General features: G+C 49.1%; 1 protein-coding gene across 3 annotated transcripts in view; it reads left to right on the top strand.

The window, feature by feature from the left end:
* The window catches only part of TDRD9 (tudor domain containing 9), a 117,755-nt gene that overhangs the window by 37,333 nt on the left and 60,530 nt on the right, over positions 1 to 19,892 (top strand). For 2 of the 3 annotated variants that reach the window (XM_086708683.1, XM_086708681.1), the window contains exons 8-13: positions 1,724 to 1,827; positions 9,546 to 9,610; positions 11,996 to 12,050; positions 12,201 to 12,285; positions 13,666 to 13,723; positions 16,953 to 17,057. In XM_086708683.1, coding sequence (XP_086564809.1) covers positions 1,724 to 1,827; positions 9,546 to 9,610; positions 11,996 to 12,050; positions 12,201 to 12,285; positions 13,666 to 13,723; positions 16,953 to 17,057 — 472 coding nt within the window. The remainder of the gene's footprint in view (positions 1 to 1,723; positions 1,828 to 9,545; positions 9,611 to 11,995; positions 12,051 to 12,200; positions 12,286 to 13,665; positions 13,724 to 16,952; positions 17,058 to 19,892) is intronic. The other variant, XM_086708682.1, reaches the window with a different exon arrangement.

Raw genomic sequence — 19,892 nt, 5'->3', positions numbered from 1 at the left:
TTCTGCTCCCCGATGGTGCCTGGCCGTCTCGGCATCGTTCGTTTCCTGCCGTCTGCAGCGCCCGTTCTGGCACGTCTCTCGCCCTCCTCCTGGGACCAGCTGGCCGGCTCGTGGTGACGGCAGACGCGCAGGGCTCCAGCCTCTCCGCGTGGGGCAGAAACACGAGCTTCAGCCTCCTTCTGTTGACGGCGTCACGGTCGTTAGCTCGGCGGAGGAGTGAGTCTCTCCGTTTCTGCCTGCGTGAATTCGTTCCCTCCACGTTTCTGCCCCTTCCCCTGCTTTATCTTTTGTCAGAGCGCATCGACTGAGCGAGTGGGCCCGTTTGCTCTGAGAGCACTGTGCCGTCTGGGGGAGCAGAGACCTCGTCTGTCGTCTGTTGTTTGCCCCTGACTCTCACACGTGGTGGGGGCGAGGGCAGCCGTGGATCAGCGGGCCCGTGACCCACCTCACCGTTCCCATCGTTACCCGTGTGATGCCTGCTGGGAGAAAGCGGGGCTGTATCTGGTGTCTTGTATTGTATTTAAATGATAGTCTTTGGGTTTGGATTCTAGAACACAGTGAAGTTACTCCTGAATTGGTGACGTACCTTTTCCGTGGCTTACTGGTTTGTAGAAAAACCGTTCTGATGGGTGTGAATGCCGCTGTCGGGGTTTGTGAAAACTATGCTTTCTTTCTATTTCTGTTTTGTATGTTTCTGTTACGGTTATCGTTTGGATAAAGTAGAAAGTCGTTCCAGGTAAAGATAGAATGCTCCTTCACAGTTATTGATGAAATAAAAGCCAGTTTGTTATTCTTACATTAGTAGGATCGTACTAATAATGAAAAATGGTTTCTTACCAGCTGACTTAATTTACTCTAAAAACGGGGGGGAAAGTTTGCATCTGTGGCTAACTACTTATCACTTGTAGACTTCTGATGTGTTTTTCACAAAGTTGAATGCAGTGCTTTGAGCATAGTACTTGATAAGTAAGGTTATTAAATACACCACAAAAGCTTTCTTACTCTTGGTGCAAAAAAACCCCCGATATGGCTATGAAAGAGATTTTCCGGAAATTATGCCATAACTGTTGTGCTGGATGTTCTAGAGAGACTCTTCCACGGTGGTGGCCTTGGTTCCATGAAGCTGTCAGCTCAGACCAGTGATGCCAACCTCACCGGGGGGGTGGCTGCTGCGGTTGACCTCCCGCATTCTGCGGAGGTGTCTGGAGGGCAGTTTTAAACGAGCTGGGCTCATTAGTTTTGTTTTAGTATGCGATTAAAAGTAGTCTAGCGACCCGCGCCCTGGCACATAGGTGACTTCGGTATATTCTTCCTGTAAGTTGGCAGATGTAACGGGGTGTTAGCCTTCCCCGGTCCTCGTGACGGTGGTGGCGGTGATGTCTCAGGACTTGTTGAGACGGGCGCCTGACGGGAGGGGCGCCGGCGCTGGGTTCTGTACGCATCTGGAGCTGCTCGCTCTGTCTTCAGACTAGGTTTCCCGACAGACGTCCCACCTCTGTGTGTCTGCACTCTGAGCCCATCTGCGCCCCAGTGACAGGGACAGGGGGTGAACTCGCCGTACCATGTCCGTTGGGGCCTGGCGCTCGGCAAGCGTTCGTGTATTGGCTGCTGACAGTACTCTTTTTATTGGGGTGTTAAAGTGACGCACTAAAGACAGTCACCTGTCTGAACCCAGAACCCCTTGTAATCCTGATCTTCCGGCTTTTTCTTTTCCTGTGTTTAGCTTTCTCCTCACATCCTGGAGGAGCCGGTGATTACTAAGGACATATACGAAGTCGCTGTCTCCCTGATCCAGATGTTCGACCACCTGGATGTGAAGGAGAGTGGGTAAGAGACGCTCCGCTTGGCAGCGTGCTTCACGTGCGAGTTCAAACGGTTCGCTGTTTGTTTAGAAACCGTTTAGTGTTTTTATAATGTTAACATGTAACTGTAGATACCTTCTCCAGTAGTCACTGTATATTTTAAAATAAAGTCGGTACGTTGGCCATTTTTTTTTTTTTTTACTGGAAATTCCACTTTAAAGTAGTAAGACCAAGTACAGTTTTAAGACTTGACAGTTTTAGAAGCCAGCAGTCACAGCCTAAAGAGAGAATGGTTTCCAGACATGCTGAGTCCTGTCAGTCCTAGTCTGAGGCAGGTGGAGAGGACCGCGCTAGGAGAAGGTGTCGGGTGCATTTCCTTGCCTTGGTTTCTGTTTGTTAAGAAGATATGGGGGGCGCCCCGGGGCTCAGTCGGTTGAGCGTCCGACTTCGGCTCGGGTCATGATCTCACAGCTTGTGAGTTCGAGCTCCGCGTCGGGCTCTGTGCTGACGGCTCGGAGCCTGGAACCTGCTTCGGATTCTGTGTCCCCCCTCTCTCTCTGCCCCTCCCCAGCTCATGCTCGCTCTCTCTCTCTCTCTCTCAAAAATAAATAAACATTAAAAAAAAAGAGGAAGATCCGCTCCCCACCCTAAGGCTCCTTGGTCACCCGTTTGCTCACGTGTTTAGCTGGACCTTTGAAGCGGAACCTGTTTTCCCCTAAGAGCAACTTCAGGTTATCAAGGGTGGTTGGAGTCTGTGATATAAAAAAGACTGTATTATGTTCTGAACCCTCCCTGTGTTCATTTCCTGTGGCTCGTAAATGCAGTTTCTGTGTGAGAATGACAGACCCGGACGATGTAGAGTCCGCCTCCTCGCGGCAACCGGAACGTGACTGCGGGCCGCCTGTCCTTCCGGGCCCGACGCGCACGTCCGCGCCTCCCTCCTCTTACTGTCACTTGCGAAGTGCAGACGTCCGTGACGCGTAAAGCCGCTCGTCTTGCGGTCCCCCTGAACACTACCTGAGAATGAGCCGGCCGTCATCCCGTCCCGTCCCCCACAACCTGCTTGCAGTTGTGTTACTTTAGCGGTTTCTGAGCTCCTTCAAGTTTTGGTCTTTCTTTCTTTCTTACCTATGTTAAAAGATTTCTTTCTGGCTTTGATTTTTTTTTTTTTTTTTTAATTAGAGACAGAGTGCACAGGCAGGGGAGGGGGCAGAGGGAGCGAGGGAGAGAATCTTAGGCTCCCTGCTCCGCACAGAGCCTGACGCAGGGCTCGATCCGTGACCCGTCATGACCTGAGTCAAAATCAAGTCGGACAGTTAACCGACTGAGCCAGCCAGGTGCCCTTATGGATTTTGTTTTCTTTTAAATAGACTTTATTTTTAGAGCAGTTTTAGGTTCACGGCAACGTTGAGGAGTAAGTACAGTTCCCACGTGCCCGACGTAGTCACAGTGCCCCCTACCGTCAGCGTCTTGCACTGGAGCAGTACCTTGTTGACACATCATCGTCGCCCCCCAAGTCTGCAGTGTAGGCTTCACTGATGGTATGCATTTGATGGGTTTCGGCAGGCGTGTGATGGTGTGTATCCGGCATGGTAGTATCCCGCCCCCAGATCCTGTCTGTCCTGCCTCTTCCTCCCTCCCCTATAACCATGGCAACCACGGATCTTTTTACTGTCTCCCTGGTGTTGCCTTTTCCAGAATGTCTTGTGGTTGGGATCATACATACGCAGCTCTCTCAGATTGGCTCCTTCACTTAGCGGCAAGCATTTAAGTTTCCTCATGTCTTTTCCTGGCCCGTAGCTCATTTCTTCGTAGCGCCGAACAGCATTCCCCTGTCTGGACAGCCCGCGGTGTGTTTACGCGTTCACCTGCTGAAGGACGTCTTGGTGGCTTCCGAGTTCGGGCAGTTATGAAGGAAGCTGCTGTAAACACATATGTGCAGGTGTTGGCGTGGACGTAAGTTTTCGGCTCCTCGGGGTGAGCACGAAGGAGCAGGATCGCTCCCTCACCCAAGTGCCTTCCAGGGTGGCTGCGCCATTTCACGTTCCCGGCAGCGATGGATAGGGGGCCCCGTGCCTCCGCGTCCCCACCAGCATCTGGTTGTGTGAGAGTTCTGGGTTTGGCTGCTCCGTGTTTTGGCACGGAGCTCTTGTCAGATGTGAACTGTGCCTTCGGCATTATATCGTGCCCCGTTCGGTCTTGCTTAATGCTGTGGGGCCTGAATTCCGCTTTGTCATGTTTCAAGATCGCAGCCCTGCTTTCTTTCTGTCTTGGCCTCTAAAATCTTTGCCCTTCCTTTACTGTCACTCTTTTCTTAACGGCTTATGTTTAGATATGTCTTTTGCAGGTAGCAGAGTTGGGGGTGGTTTATGAGTCATTTGAAAAACTTTGGCTTTACTGAGTTCAGCCATCTGTGCTTATTGATACGACTGTGTGTTTAGTCTCACATGTGTCATACATACTCTATGGCCTTTTCTTTCGTTTTAAAATCTTTTCTTGGTGGTTAGGAAGGTTTATAATGTCGTCATTGTAGTTACTGTATCTTTAGAGAAGGCCCACAGACTTCTTTTCCGTTGTGAAGGCTTCTGACCCTTGTTCCCTGGGGAAAATGCTCATTGACTTCCACCTGTTTGTTAGCTTTGTGGCAAATGGAGCATCCTGTTCGCCTCTCTCTGTTCCCCTTCCTTTTCCCCTCATTAAAAAAAAATTTTTAATGTTTATTTTCGAGAGAGAGAAACGGAGTGTGAGTTGGGGGGGTGGTGCAGAGAGAGGGGAAGACAGAATCCGAAGGAGGCTCCAGGCTCTGAGCTGTCAGCACAGAGCCCAATGTGGGGCTTGAACTCACAAACTGTGAGATCATGAACTGAGCCAAAGTCAGTCGCCCAACCTGCTGAGCCACCCAGACGCCCCTCCCCCTCATTTTTAAAATGGCTTTATCAAGATACTATTTACATAACATATGATGCACCCCTTTAAACTGTACAGTTGAGTAGTTTCTGGAATATTCACACATACGCGGCACCATTACCACAGCCCATTTTAGAATATCTTCATCACCTTAGAAAGAAACCCTGACCCTTTCACTCTCTTCCTCATTCTTCCCCTTCACCCCTGGTCCTAAGCAACCACTAATCAACTTTTTGTCCCTATAGGTTTCCCTGTTCTTGACTTTCATGTAAGTGGAATCCTGTAGGATGTGATCTTTGGTGGCTGACCTCTTTCACTTATTGTGGGTTTTCACGGCTCGTCCATGTTGTAGTGTGTATTGGGACTTTCTTCCTTTTTATGACTGAGGTCAGTCCTCTGTTGTAGGATACACCACGTTTCATTTATCCACTTGTGTATTGATGGTGACTTAGGTTCTCTTTCTCCTTTTGGCTTTTGTGCAGAATGCTGTTGTGAAAGTTCATGTACAGGTACTTGTGTGGATGTGTATTTTCATTTTTCTTGGGTATATACCTAGGAGGGGCATTGTCGGCTCATATGGTAACTCTGTGTTTAACCAGTCGAGGACCTGCCGGACTGGTTTCCAGAGCACCTGGATCATTTTACATTCCCACCAGCAGCTCATGAGGGTCCCCGTTTCTCCACGTCTTTTCCAGTACTGGTTGATGTCTGACCTCTGATTCCAGCCATCCTGGTGTGTGTGATGTAGTATCATGTTGTGGTTTTGACTTCCATGTTGCTGATGACTGATGATGTTGAACATCTTTTTTAGGAGCTTATTGGCCATTTGGATATCCTCTTTAAAGGCGCGCGTGTGTATATTTAGAGACATACGTCCTTTGTCCGATTTTAATTGGATTATTTGTTTTTGTTTTTGTTTTTGTTTTTTTACTGATCATAAGGATTCTTTGTATATTCTAGATACCAGCCCTTTACCAGATACATGGTTTGCAAATATTTTCTTGCATCCTGACGGCTGTCTTTTTACTTTCTTGCTGGTAGTTTTGAAGCACAAAAGGTTTTAATTTTGGTAAAGTCTAATTTGTCTAGTTTTTCTTTTGTTGCTCATGCTTTTGGTGTCATAGCTAAGGATCCATTGCCAGGTTCAGGCTCATCAAGATTTACCCCTTGTTTTCTTCTAAGGGTGTTACAGTTTTGGCGTTTCATTTAGGTCTTAGGTCTTTGAATTCAGTTTTGTGTACATGTGAGGTGAGAGTCTAGCTTCATTCTTGGGCTTGTGTGCTAACCACTCGTCCCAGCACTGTTGGTTCAAAGACTCTCCTGTGCCCATTGTGTGTTGGCACCTTCTTGAAAATGAGTTGGCCATAGACGTATGGACGGGTTTATTTCCGGACTCTAAATTCTCTTCCGTTGGTCTCTGTGTCTCTCCTTGGGCTAGTACCACACCACCTTGGTTACCACTGTTTTGAAGTAATTCTGAAATTAGAAGTAGGAGTCTTTCTAACTTCATTCTTACTCAGGATTGTTTTGGCTATTCCAAGTCCCTCGTACTCCTAGGTGAACTTTAGAATCAGCCTGTCCATTTCTACAGGGAAGCCAGGACTCTGAAAAGGATTGGGTTGAGTCTGGAGATCTGGGGAGTGTTACCATCTTAACTATGACCGTAGTCAGTCTTCCAGTACGAGATCTTTTCCTATTTCTTTAGATTCTTAAAAATCATTTTCAACAATGCTTAGTAATTTTCGAAGTATAAGTTTTGCGCTTATCTTGTCAAACACATTTCTGTGTTTTACTCCTTTTGATGTTATCGTGAATGAAATTATTTTCTTAATTTCATTTTTTGATCATTGCAGATGTATCAAAATAACAATTGATTTTTGTGTATTGATCTTTTATCCTGCAACTTTGCTGAGGTCATTTATTAGTTCTGGTAGGATTTTTTTAAAACTTTTTTTAATGCTTATTTTTGAGAGACAGAGAGAGAGAACAAGTAGGGGAGGGGCAGAGAGAGAGGGAGACACAGAATCCAAAGTAGGCTCCAGGCTCTGAGCTGTCAGCACAGAGCTTGATGCGGGACTTGAACTAACAAGCTGAGAGATCATGACCTGAGCCGAAGTCGGACACTTAACCGACTGAGCCACCCAGGTGCCCCATTTCTGGTAGGGTTTCTTAGGATTTTCTGTACCCAAGGTCATGTCGTTTATGAACAGAGATAGTTTTATTTCTTCTTTTCCAATCTGGATGCCCTAGCGCCTTCACCACAGTGCCGACCGGAAGCGGAGGAGCAGGTATCCTTGTCTGGTCTGTGATCTCAGGGGAAGCCTCCCCGTCTTTGACCGTGAAGTATCATGTGTGCTGTGGGCTCCTTGTGGGTGGATGACCTTCATCAGGTTGAGGGAGTAAACTCCTGTTGCTGGTTTGTTGAGTGTTTAGATTTTATTTTATTATCTTCTTAAAACTTTTTGTGAAAGAGTGTTAGATTTTGTTTAAATGGTTTATCTGGGTCTGTTGAGGTAATGATGTGAAATTTGTTTTTCTTCTGCTAATATAATGTATTAAATTAATTGATTTTTAGGTATATTTTAAAGATATTTTTATTTTTTTTAATATGAAATTTATTGTGATTGGTTTGCATACAACACCCAGTGCTCCTCCCAACAGGTGCCCTCCTCCATGCCCATCACCCACCCTCCCCTCCCTCCCACCCCCCACCCTCCCATCAACCCTCAGTTTATTCTCAGTTTTTAAGAGTCTCTTATGGTTTGGCTCCCTCCGTCTCTAACTTTTTTTTTTTTTCCTTCCCCTCCCCCATGGTCTTCTGTTAAGTTTCTTAGGACCCACTGATTTTTAGGTATTAAAGCGACTTTGCATCCCTGGGATAAATCCCACTTGGTCATGGTGCACAGTCCTTTCCGTATGTTGCTGGATTTGGCTTGCTTGTATTTTGTTGAGGACTCTTGGCATCCATAGGTACAAGAGGTCTTGTCTGTAGTTTTCTTGTGATTTTTTGTCTGGTACTGGCCTCATTAAATAAGTTGGGAAATGTTTTGTTTTTCACAAGTTTGTGAAGAATTGGTATCGATTCTTTGAATGTTTGGTAGAATTCTGCTGTGAAGCCATTGGGTCTGGGCTTTTCTTTACGAGTAATTTTAAACTTCTCAGTTTAGTTTATTGCTTTATTATAAGCATGTTCAGATTAAAAGAAAATTTTTTTAATCTCTGTTTTTGAGAGAGCTCTGGGAGACAGAGTGAGAGTTGGGGAGGGGCAGAGAGAGAGGGAGACCCAGAATCCAAAGCAGGCTCCAGGCTCTGAGCCATCAGCACAGAGCCTGACGCGGGGCTCGAACCCATGAACCATGAGATCATGACCTGAGCCGAAATCCAGCGTTTAACTGACTGAGACACCCAGGTGCCCTCACATTTTTTTCCCCCTTGGGTGAGTTTTAATAGTTTGTGTCTATTTAGGAATGTGTCCATCTCCTGTCAAGTATCTACTTTGTTGGTGTACAGTTTTCCATCGTATTCCTCTGTAATCCTCTGTATTTCTGTAAAGTAATGCCCTTTCTTTCATTTTTTAAAAAAATGTTTACTTATTTTGAGAGAGAGAGAGAGAGCACATGTGTGAACTGGGGAGGGGTAGAAAGAGAGGGAGACAGAATCCTAAGCAGGCTCCACACAGTCAGCACAGAGCCCGATGCAGGGCTTGAACCCGTGACCGTGGGATCACAACCGAGCGAAAGTCCAGAGTTGGACGCTCAACCAACTGAGTCACCCAGGCGCCCCTTTCATTTCTCATTCTAGTATTTTGAATCTTCTCTCTTTTTTTCTTGGTCAAAAGCTAAAGATTTATCCATTTCTGTTTTTTTTTATAAATTTTTTTTAAAATGTTTATTTTTGGGAGAGAAAGAGAGATAGCATGTGAGCAGGGGAGGGGCAGAGAGAGAGGAAGGCACAGAATCGGAAGCAGGCCACAGGCTCTGAGCTGTCAGCACAGAGCCTGATGTGGGGCTCGAACTCACGAACTGCAAGATCATGACCTGAGCCGAAGTCAGACGCTTAACTGACTGAGTCACCCGGGGGGCCCCAAGATTTGTCCATTTCATTGATCTTTTCAAAGACCTGGGTTTGAGTTTGTTGATTTTTGTTGTTGTTGTTTTACTTTATCTTACTAGTTTTCACTCTAGTCTTTATTAATTCTTGGAAGAGCTGATCAATAGCAGTCTGGGCTGTGCTGGGACCAGTACCTGCAGAGGAGAAGGGGTGTGGAGATTAGCTAATGACTGCAACGCAGCGTCTCTGGGCGCCCATCTGTTCCTGACGGTGTCTTACTGCTAAACTGAAGACACCTGATTTGCTTGCCTGTCTCTGGTCTCCCTCCTGCCAGAATGTGAGCTCCACAAAGAGCAGGGACCTTGTTTGTCTGTTTTGTTACTGCCCCGTCTGCCTGCACGAGGAGAGCTCGCGGTGTGCAGAGAACCAAAGTTCTGATTTCACACCGAGGAAATATTTTGACAGGAGTGGGAAGGCAAGCTGATGGTTTGAGTTTAAGTTTTACTTGTAGTTATTTTAAAAGTTTTGTATTTTGAGATTCTCGATTACAATAACTAAATTTCAAGGGAAAGTTTGGCAGATGAGTTTTATGGGAATCAAGACTCTTGGACACCCCCAGTGACTGTGGGACCATGTCCCAGGACCTCTGTGTTTTCTTACATACAAGAAAACATGCTGGATGATCTGTATGAGACTTTCGCGATCAGAAGCCTGGGCTGTCGGGGTTCTAGACCAGCAGTGGCTACTTTTGCCAGATTAACGTTTGTGCACTCACATTTGTAACAGGAGCAAGAGCTCGTCGGGTGCCCAGTTTGTGGCGGAGCGGAGCAGCGTGTTGGTGTTTTTGCCAGGTGAGTGTCATGCTTGTGGCCTGGAATTATAATGCCCTTGATGGAGGCTGTGTTTGTGTCTAGCCCATTTTGTGAAAAATGCTACTTGGCTCTGTGTGTTTAGTCTTTTTAGACCCCGAGAACATGAGCACATGTGGTTTTCAGTTTGATCTCTTATCATAACCTTTGCATTGCTAAAATGATGATGAAGAGTTTAATTTTTTTTAAGTTTTTTTTTAATTGTGCTTCTACTTTTGTAGCCTTTCTTCCTTTTTTTAGAAAAAATTTTTTTACACTTTATTTTTGAGAGAGAGAGAGAGAGACAGAGAGAGACAGAGCATAAGCAGGGGAGGGACAGAGAGACAGGGAGACACAGAATCCGAAGCAGGCTCCAGGCTCTGAGCTGTCAGCACAGAACCCATGAACGGTGAGACCATGACCTGAGCTGAAGTCAGACACTTAACTGACTGAGCCACCCAGGCGCCCTGATCCTTTTTTTTTTAAAGTTAATTTATTTACTTTGAGAGGGAGAGAGCATGAGCAGGGGAGGGACAGAGGGAGAGGGAGAGAGAGAATCTCAAGCAGGCTCTGCCCCATCAGCATAGACTTGTTGATTTTGACACTTAACCGACTAGCCACCCAGGTGTCCCAAGAGTTTAATTTTTATTTTATTTAATTAACTTATTTTTAAGAGTTTAATTTTTTAAAGGCAGTTTTATCTGCTTCCAAATTTTCAATAAAGTAATCGGCTTTGTTAAATTTGCCATTTCACATATATCGTCATAAATGTGAGGTGATTGCCATCATCGTACACGCAAAGCTTACTTAATGACGATGTTGCTGCTGTGACACCATGAGAGTCATCAGAAAAGTCCTTGTGTCCCTATCTCAATATTTGGGAAACCGGCCTTGTGAATTACCTGAGAAAGATTAATTTGTGGTAAATTGTACTTTTTCAAAATGATGTTTTTGATTTTTTAAATACAGTGGTATAGTTTGGTGGCACATCGTGACGATAATTCACGTATTTTTTGTTGTTAAAAGGTAATGATAGCACATGAGTCTTTGTACAAGTAGTTTTGGAGAACAAAAACCCTGAATCAAAGTAGCTTACTTAATTTTGGGATGCACCATTTGAGTTTGCAGCTTCAGTTATGTGTTGCTTATGTTGCTATGGATTAATTTTGTACCCAGGAAACAACCATCGCTGCCAGTGGGGTGGGGTTGCAGTTACCCCAATAAACATTTATCAAAGACTGCTGTGCGTGTGGTGGCGTATGAAGGAGAAGTGTGGCCAAAGCAGAGCCACGGCGTACTAGCTCAGGAATACCTAAAAAGGAGATAAATGCCTTCTAACTGTTAAACATTGTCTGCGGCAAATATTTATGAACGGTATTTTACAGTTTACTTTGCCTTGTGTCTGTTACGTGTTTATGTGAACGCAGGTTGGATAGATGTTTATTTTGTGAATTGATCTTTTGGGAGCCGTTCTGTATTCATTCTCTAGGACTGCTGTAACAATGCTACGAAGTGTAAGGCTCAAAACAATGGGAATTTATTCTCTCACTGCTCTGGAGGCCAGGAGTTCGAAATCAAGGTGTCAGCAGGGCCTTGCTCCCTCTGGGGCTCCCGGTAGAACCCTCCCTTGCCTCTGCCGGCTTCCAGCAGCCACCGGCCGTCCATCCTTGGTATTGCTTGGCTTGTGGCTGCGTCCCTCCTATCTCTGCCTCCCGTGTTAACGCGGCGCTCTCTCTGTGTGTCCCTCTCCCTTCCTCTTATGGGGACACCAGCCCTATTGGAGTAAGGTCCCGTCCACTCCAGTCTGACCTCACCTGAGCTCGTTACGTCCGCAGTAATGCTGTTTGCAGACAGAACGATGTTCTCAGGTACTGCAGTTAGGACTTAGCACCTCTTCGGAGGACACAGTTCAGCACATTACAGGGTTGATAGTTCAGGTTGGGACAAGAGCACGTGAAAGTTTGATGTATCCATAGACATTTTTTAAACCTAATGAAAAAAATTTAGCCTATCTGTGTGACCAGGACTTTTTGAGTACTATTTTTTGGTTGTAAAATGTTGCCTGTTGACCATAGAAAGTTTGGAAAAATCAGTGGGAAATAAAAAAGAAATGTAATTATTCGGATGGCCACACTTGCAGGCGGTCACTGTTGTGGGAAGGGAAACACCAGAAGAATGTTTTTTTTTTTTTTCATATTTTTGAGTTATCAGTGGTCAATGTCATTGTACGTTTGCATTTGTAATTGAGATGTAATTGGGCAAACAGGATAACAAAGTCAAAATGAATTGGTAGGGCCTTTTTTTGAAAAGGATGTCATCTCATTTAAAGGTTGTTTTTTAAGCAGCAAATACATCTTTTTTCCTCTCTCCACTGTTTTTCGTCTCCAGGTCTGGGTGAAATAAACTACATGCATGAACTTCTCACAAACATGGTTCACAAAAGGTATGTTTCAAATGATGTGGCTCTGTCTTTACTGTTCCGTTATTGTTTCTGCCCTAAAGGAGTCCGATCAGCTCAGTGAACAGTTGCTCGCTTTTGTGTGTCCTCACTTCTGTTCTTTATGGACATGTTATTTCGTTATCTGTTCCCTAGGTTACAGGTTTATCCACTCCATTCAAGTGTGACTTTAGAAGAACAGAATAACGTGTTTCTAAGTCCAGTTCCTGGGTACAGAAAGGTAGGAAACCGGGAGGGGACTTGCAAGCACTTCAGGCACATTTTCCGCCGAGACTGTGCCGTCGCGGAGCGCGGACACCTCCGCTAGCTGGCCTGACGCGCGCCGCAGCTGGCGGTGACTCACCCGGACGCGTACTTGCCCGAGGAGCCGCGTGTGTTGCTTCTTTCTCGTCTTTTGTTTTATCGGTCGGTTGCTAGTATTCTTTACCTCCTCCACTTCAGGGTGTTGTTGCTGGGGGATTCTGATGCTTCTCACCTCTTGGCGTTTCTCAGACTGTGGGACGGTTGTGGTGTCTGCAGCACTGCCCCGCGGCCTTGGGTGGAACCCGCATTCTTAGTCCCGGTGAAGGGGGACGGCTTTAACCTCGGGTTGTGCGTGAGCCGTGGCAGCGTCTTAGCACGACCCTTCCAGAGCTGCTGACGGTGGTCCGGAACCTCAGACGCACAACCCAGCCCCCTCGCTTCCTGGCAAATGTGTGGAACCTCCAGGGGTGGCCAGCCCCTGCACGGTGCAGGCTCAGCCCTTCCTTTGGGTGTTAGCTTGGTCATGCCTTTTGCCCCGTGCTAATCCCAGGACCCCGGAAGCACTGTGTCCGAGGTCTGGGACGGCTGTCTTTGTCTGGCTTCTTGCCTGTTGCTTTTAAGCACCTGCCGTGTTGCCAGGCTTTGTGGGCATCCAGTGATTATGCCAGGAAGAGGGGTAGCAGTTAAGGTCATGCATGTGGACCTGAACAGATAGATGGCCTGGGTCCCTGTCACCTGTAGTGTGTCTTAGCAAACGGCTTTTGTGAGACTGAACTTCTGTTGGAACGTAGAGCTGTTAGGGAGGTGAATTATAGCCATGTACATCTGGACTTGAGTTACGGTCGTGTCACAGTGCCTGGCGCAGAGCACGTGTCCAGTGCCTGGGCGCTGTGACTTAGGCACTGCGGGTCCGTAGGTACTGGTGATTGAACCCGTGCTTTGCGCCGGGAGCGGTTGGAAGCACTTTACATCTGTTAACTCCTGTGATCCTCACGGCGAGCCTGTGGGTGGGCATCATTATTCTTGTCTGCGTGGCATCTCTGAGGACAGGGAGGTAAGTAGGTGGCTCAGGGCCCCACCCCGGTGTGGGGCAGAGCCTCGAGGTATACAGGTTTGGCTGCTGAGGCCCCCCTGCCCCCACATTGATTCCCCCCAGCCTCCTCCCAGACCCTTGATCAGTTGTGTTTTATAGAAAATAGGAAAACTGTTAATTTAAAAATTTGAGTCCGTTGTCTACGTTAACAATCTTTTAAATAATTTTTGAGCTTGAGTTTTTTTTTTCTTTTTTAATTTTGCCCAGTGTTTCCAGTATATAGCAGGAACGTCAGATGCTTTTTTTTTTTTTTATGTTCGATAGATTATTCTGTCCACCAACATTGCAGAAAGCTCCATCACAGTTCCAGACGTCAAGTACGGTAAGATGCTTCTCTGTTTTCTCCCCGACATAAAGCACGGTACTTAGAGGCCCACTTGCCCCTTGAGGGGTTGCTCTTCCTCCTCTTCCCCAACTCTTGGCTATTGCAAGAGAGAATTTAGAAAAGCGGGTTCGTACAGCTTCTCTGCACTCGTAGTTCACCACTTCCTCCTCTCCCGGGGGCACTTCGAGGGCCTTGGTGGACAGTGGGGCCTGGGGCTGCCCCAGGTGGAGTTCTGTGGCTGGAGGGGGGTGAGGCAGGAGCGTCGGGGAAAGGGGGAAGCGTAGCAGGGCGCTGTGTCGGCTCGGCAGGGAGCCCTTCCTGACTTAGCGTTCTGCGTGCATGTCCTTGATTGCTTTGTTCACGGATTTTCTAAATTCGTTAATTCGTAGTTTGAAGCTCCCCATGTGCCAGGCACTGCTCTGGGTGTCGGGAGCGCGGTGGTGTATGGGCAGAAGGCCCGTCTCAGGGCGATTGCATTCTGCTGGCAGAGACAGACAGACGGCAGTCAGAGACACGTGTCATTTCGGGTGGAGCAGAGTGCTCCCTGTAGGGAAGGTACATCAGAGGGCTGCGGTCCTTGGGAAGATGAGCTTTTAGGGCGATGAGGGAACGCCTGGCCGAGGACGCAGTATTTGGACAAGACCTGAACTGAGTGAGGAGTGAGCTGTGGGAGGAGGCGGTTCAGGGTTGAGGAGCAGCAGGGACGGCGCGGCTGGACAGATACACACGTACCCACGGAACGTGGCAGTGTCTGGTCTCCACGCCGGGGACCGTTCTAGGTGCTGGGGAGATAGTCACCAGGAGAAAGTCCGCGTTCTCATGACACCTTCAGGGGTGGGTGATAGGCGATGAATAAGACCAGAGCTCGTGGCAGGTGAAGTGACGGTGCGTGCAGGAGGCGGACGTGGAGGAGGGAGTCGTGGGGAGGACAGCAGACGCTGTTGGCCGAACGGCCGGGGAGGGGTGGGCGCGTGGGGAAGAGCGTAGGAGGAGCTGAGGCTCAGAGTCTGCGGAGCGAGTGCCGGAAACGGGGAGGCCGGGAGCTGGCTCAGGTGAGCGGGGAGGACGTGGTTGGAGGGCGAGGTCGGGGAGGTAACGGGGTACCGGGTCACGCAGAGCCTTCCGGGGCGTGTGAAGGCTTAGGGTTTTGCTGGCAAGACAGGATTTGGAGAGCAGGGACGACATCGTCTGGAGGCTCATTCAGGGACAGACCGCAGTGAGGCAGGGGGCTTGGCGGGCTGAGTGAGGAAGGAGGGTGTGACTAGTGCGGGCAAGAATCGGCGGCGGGTTACAGGGGGATGGTGGCCGTAGGGCCCTATCTGGTAGGTGTGCTGGGGGATGTTGTGCGGGACTGTGGCAGCCGGAGCGGCGCGGTGAGGCACCTGCTGCCCGTCCGCGGACACTTGGCTGTGCAGGCCCGGAGACCGGCGGGCGGTGGTGGCACGTGGGGAAGGCGTCTCTGGTGTTTGAAGGGGGGCAGTGATGAATTGCAGAGGCACAGCCAGCAAAGACGTAGAAACCGAGTCAGGGCTTTGAGGAAGACGGGGTGGATAACACGTCATGCTGATGATTGGTCAAGTTTGGAGAAGACTGGAAATTTGGCCATCGGGTCAGCAACGTGGATATCATAGGTGACCTTGACCAGAGCAGTTTTGCTGGAGGTTAGGGAGGGAGGGGAGGAGAGGGGTATTGGGGACCGTGCAGTTAGCACATGCTGCTGTCAAGGGGAGCAGAGAAACGGGGAGGTTGCTGAAGAGTGGCCGGGCCCAAGAGCACACCTTTCCCGGATGGACGGGAGACCCAGCGTCTGGGTGACAGGAACGGTGCAGAGGTGCCGTGGGAGAGAGGGGCCTGCTGGCTGCGGCCTCGTCCCTGTGCAGGGATACGATGGGGTACCGCGTGGGCGCCGGGCCTCCTTGTGCGCGTGGGCGCCGGGCCTCCTTGTGCGCGTGGGCGCCTTACCCTTGTTCCCGGGGAAGGGCCAAGCGTGAGGACGGGCGGCAGAGGGAGCTCATGGGGCCCTCTGCCACCCCTGCTTCCCCTGGTGAGCTAGACGCACGATGCCAGCGCAGACTGAGAATGGGGGGCCATAGAGCGTCGAGGAGAAGACCCTAAAGGTGGGGGGTTGACGGGCCAGGTGCCCTGAGGGTCACTCGAGCCTAGTGGACAGCGATGGAAGGGGGGCAGGCAACCTGCTGGCCCGATGGGTCTGTCCTTCCCTGGTCCCAGGGGCCGCACAGTGGAGGTGGGAAGTACGTTCCCCAGGGCTACGTGGGTGGGGGGGGGGGGTGGGGTGGGGACCCCAGCAGATCAGAATGGGAGGGCACAGAGGGAGGTGAGGAGGTGGGTGGAGGGATAGCTAACAGGTCACAAGATGGACAGATTGTGGTGCCGTCGGCAGGGATTAAGGATTGCTGGGTAGGCCTGGAGGCAGGTTTGGAGAGAGGCACTTGCTGTCACTGTGATGCTGGTGTCAGGTAGGGCTGCTAGAAGGTGGGGGACAGGATGATCGGAGGAGAGGGTTCATGGAACCAGGAGCCTGAATGCCACCCACATGGTTTCCTGGGCCTGGAAGTCACCAGAATTCGGGTGGGAGCAGTAGAGGAGGGTGTGGGGACCGGGGAGCCATAACGGAGGGGCGGTGGTGGTGAACTGAACGAGGCAGAGGTTTTCCAGGAGGGCAGTGGCAGTGAGGGTATGGGAGGGCCGGAGAGGGGCAAAGAGAAGACGGCACTCTGCCGGCCAGCGTGCCCGCTTACCACAGTCAGAACAGGAACGATCAGTCCAGAGGAGAGCTGGAGGGGCTTCCGGCAGCCAGCTATCACAGACGAGGACACTGCAGCACGGAGAGACTAGGCAGTGTGCCTCCTCCCCCCCAGGATGTGAGTCCCCGCAGCCCGGCATCGTGGCCGCTTCTGTGCTGCCCACGTTGTGCCCTCTGACCCTCTTTTGCGTGCAGTCCAGATGGGCTTTTCTTGAGGCTTGTCGGGTCTACAGGGCTTATGCTCTTTGTGCCCAAAGGCTCTTGTCCATAGAAGAAAGAATGTGGCCACAGCCTCTATTTGTCCTGGGTGGTAAGGAGTAGCCAGTGCTCTTCCAGAGTCTTCTGTAATGTGCACTGATCTGAAGGCTGCATGTTTCTTGCTGTTTTATCCCTGTGCGTTGTGATTATTACACAGTTACTTCTTGTTGGCATGGTGTTTACATTCCTTTTTTTAAATGACAGTTATAGATTTTTGTTTGACTAGAACTCTGGTTTGTGATGAAGATACGAATTACCAGAGTCTGCGATTGAGTTGGGCCTCTAAAACCAGTTGTAATCAGAGAAAAGGTAAGGCACTTGTGTTCCAGCACAATAACGAATTGGTGGCAAATTCAGATGTTTTAAAACATTGTGGTTTTTGTTTTTTTACTCTTATGCAGATACTTTCTTTACTGAAACCAGTTTTAAGTTTTAAGCAACAATGTCTCATATCGTCAGACTATGCATTTAAATTTGTGATTCTCCTCTCATCCATAGAATTAGGTGACAGTCTTTGTATATAATGGACAGGCATGTGATTATTTCAACACTATAGTCTTTTGCAGTGAATTTTATTTTTTTTAACATCTTTATTTTTTTTTATGTTTATTTTTGAGAGACAGAGAGACAGAGTGTGAGCAGGGGAGGGGTAGAGAGAGAAGGAGACACAGAATCCGAAGCAGGCTCCAGGCTCTGAGCTGTCAGCACAGAGCCTGACTCGGGGCTCTAACCCATGAACCATGGGATCGTGATGTGAGCCAAAACCAAGAGTCAGACGCTTAACCGAGCCACCCAGGCACCCCTGCGGTGAATTTTAGAAAGCGTTTGGGGAATAGTTATGGAAACCAGATACATTTTTGATAATTTTTAAAAAATATTTTCTTTATTTTTGAGAGAGAGCACAAATGGGGGAGGGGCAGAGAGAGGGGGACAGAGGATCTGAAGTGAGCTCCCCACCGACAGCAGAGAGTCTGATGCGGGGCTCGAGCTCACGAACCGCGAGATCACGACCTGAGCTGAAGTCAGATGCTCAACCAACTGAGCCACTCAGGTGCCCCCAAAGTTTTGATAATTTTTAATTAACTTTTGATAATTCTTCCTCTGTCTTCTGTCCAAGTTCTGATCCTTCTAGGGTTGCTCTTCCTAAGCAGGTTCCACAGAAGGTTCATTCAGCATTTGCTGCGGCACACGTAGTGCTGGGGAGTTGAGGGTGTGGAGGCGTTTGTCAGGGTCTGGAGGGCTTTGATCACAGTGGAGGTGTGGTTGTGATGCACGGAGGTAGGTTGCTACTGTCACCTGTGGGGACTGGCCCCCGGGGACAGAGTTCTTGGTATGGACTGAGCGTGGCTTATGTTTTATCAGAGAACTTTTAGGGAGGATGGGCGAAGGACCATTCCAAAAATACCTGTTGGGCAGTAAAGCTACCTCATCAAAAATAGAGTCGAGGCAACATTTATTGAGTGCTTACTATGTGCCGGGCACGATTCTGGGTACTTAACGTGAACTCATTTAATCTTCCTGCCACCCCGTGACCTAGTCCGCTGTTGACATCCTCACGTTTTACTGGTGCAGCGGAGAGGCAGAGAAGGGGTGATGGCCTCAGGCTGTCCTGGACAGTGGGGGCACTGCTCCGGCTGCAGTCCACATCCTTAGCCCGGGGCTCTGCTGCCTCCCCCGAGACGGCTGCCCAGAGAGGGCGTGAGAGCGAGTGGGTAGGTCACTCAGGGCCGGAGCCAGCTTCTCATCGCTTTGGGAAAACCGTATGTTGAGTCACGTGTTGTTATAAAATTGAGCGAAAGAAAGGATAATAAACTGTAATCATCTTACTGTGTCTTAGCCTCCCAACCCAGAATTACCCCCCAAACAAGTCCCATGCTTGGAAAAAAAATGACTAGAAATAAACACACAAAAACCTTTGGGTCTTGAGATTATAGGAGTCTTAGCCTTTGTTTTTCTGTATGTTCAAGATCTCTGTAATAAACATTCTTTGAGAAGTTGGAAAATCGTCCCTGGAGTCTCTCAAACGACAGGCCAGCATCTCCCAGCTTGTTGGCAACGACACCTCACAGAACCGTAGTGCAGCGTCCGGATCAGGCGGTCGGTGTCGGTACAACATGTAGACCACAGACCGTCACTGCTCAGTTTTACACGTGCCCCGGTGCGTGTCCTCTCTGCCGTCTGACGTCACGTGCAGACCCGTGTAAGCACCGCCATCAGAATGCAGAACAGGACAGCTGCCCGGAAGGAGCTGCCTGGCACTGGCCTCTCTGCCAGCCGCTGTTCTTCCCCGTTTTGTCCTTCGTTTCCAGGGTGTTATACGGGTGGAAGCGCGCAGCTGGGGACTTTCGGGATGGGCTCGTTTCACTCACCACCACATCCTTAAGATCTATCCAAATTGCTGCATGTATCCACAGCTCTTATTTATTCATTAAATGCTTGTTTGTTTTTGAGAGAGAGAGAGCACGAGCAGGGGAGGGGCAGAGAGAGGGAGACAAAGAATGAAGCAGGCTCTAGGCTCTGAGCTGTCAGCACAGAGCCTGGCCCAGGGCTCGAACTCCAGAGCCGCTAGATCGTGACCAGAGCCAAAGTTGGTCGCTCAACCAACTAAGCCCCCCAGGCGCCCTTATTGATTTATTTTGAGAGGATGAGGGAGAGAGCACGTGCACGCACATGTACAGGGGAGGGGCAGAGAGAGGGAGAGAGGATCCCAGGCAGACGCCTCACTGTCAGCCCAGAGCCTGACTGGGGGCTCGGACCCCCAAACTCTGAGATCATGACAGGAGCCAAAACCAAATTGGACGGTCACCCGACTGAGCCGCCCAGGCACCCCAGTAGTTCTTGTTGCTGGATTCCATTGTACCATTTGCCTCTTTTTTTTTTTTTTTTTTAATTTTTTTTTTCAACGTTTATTTTATTTTTGGGACAGAGAGAGACAGAGCATGAACGGGGGAGGGGCAGAGAGAGAGGGAGACACAGAATCGGAAACAGGCTCCAGGCTCTGAGCCATCAGCCCAGAGCCTGACGCGGGGCTCGAACTCCGGGACCGCGAGATCGTGACCTGGCTGAAGTCGGACGCTTAACCGACTGCGCCACCCAGATGCCCCCCATTTGCCTTTTGAAGGATGTTGGAGCATCTCTGGTTCC

Source organism: Puma concolor, chromosome B3, assembly GCF_028749965.1.
Source record: "Puma concolor isolate L17-30 chromosome B3, mPumCon1.1.hap2, whole genome shotgun sequence".
Taxonomy (NCBI): Eukaryota; Metazoa; Chordata; class Mammalia; order Carnivora; family Felidae; genus Puma; species Puma concolor.
Note: the sequence above shows the minus strand (reverse complement) of the source record. Positions and strands in the feature narration are given on the sequence as shown.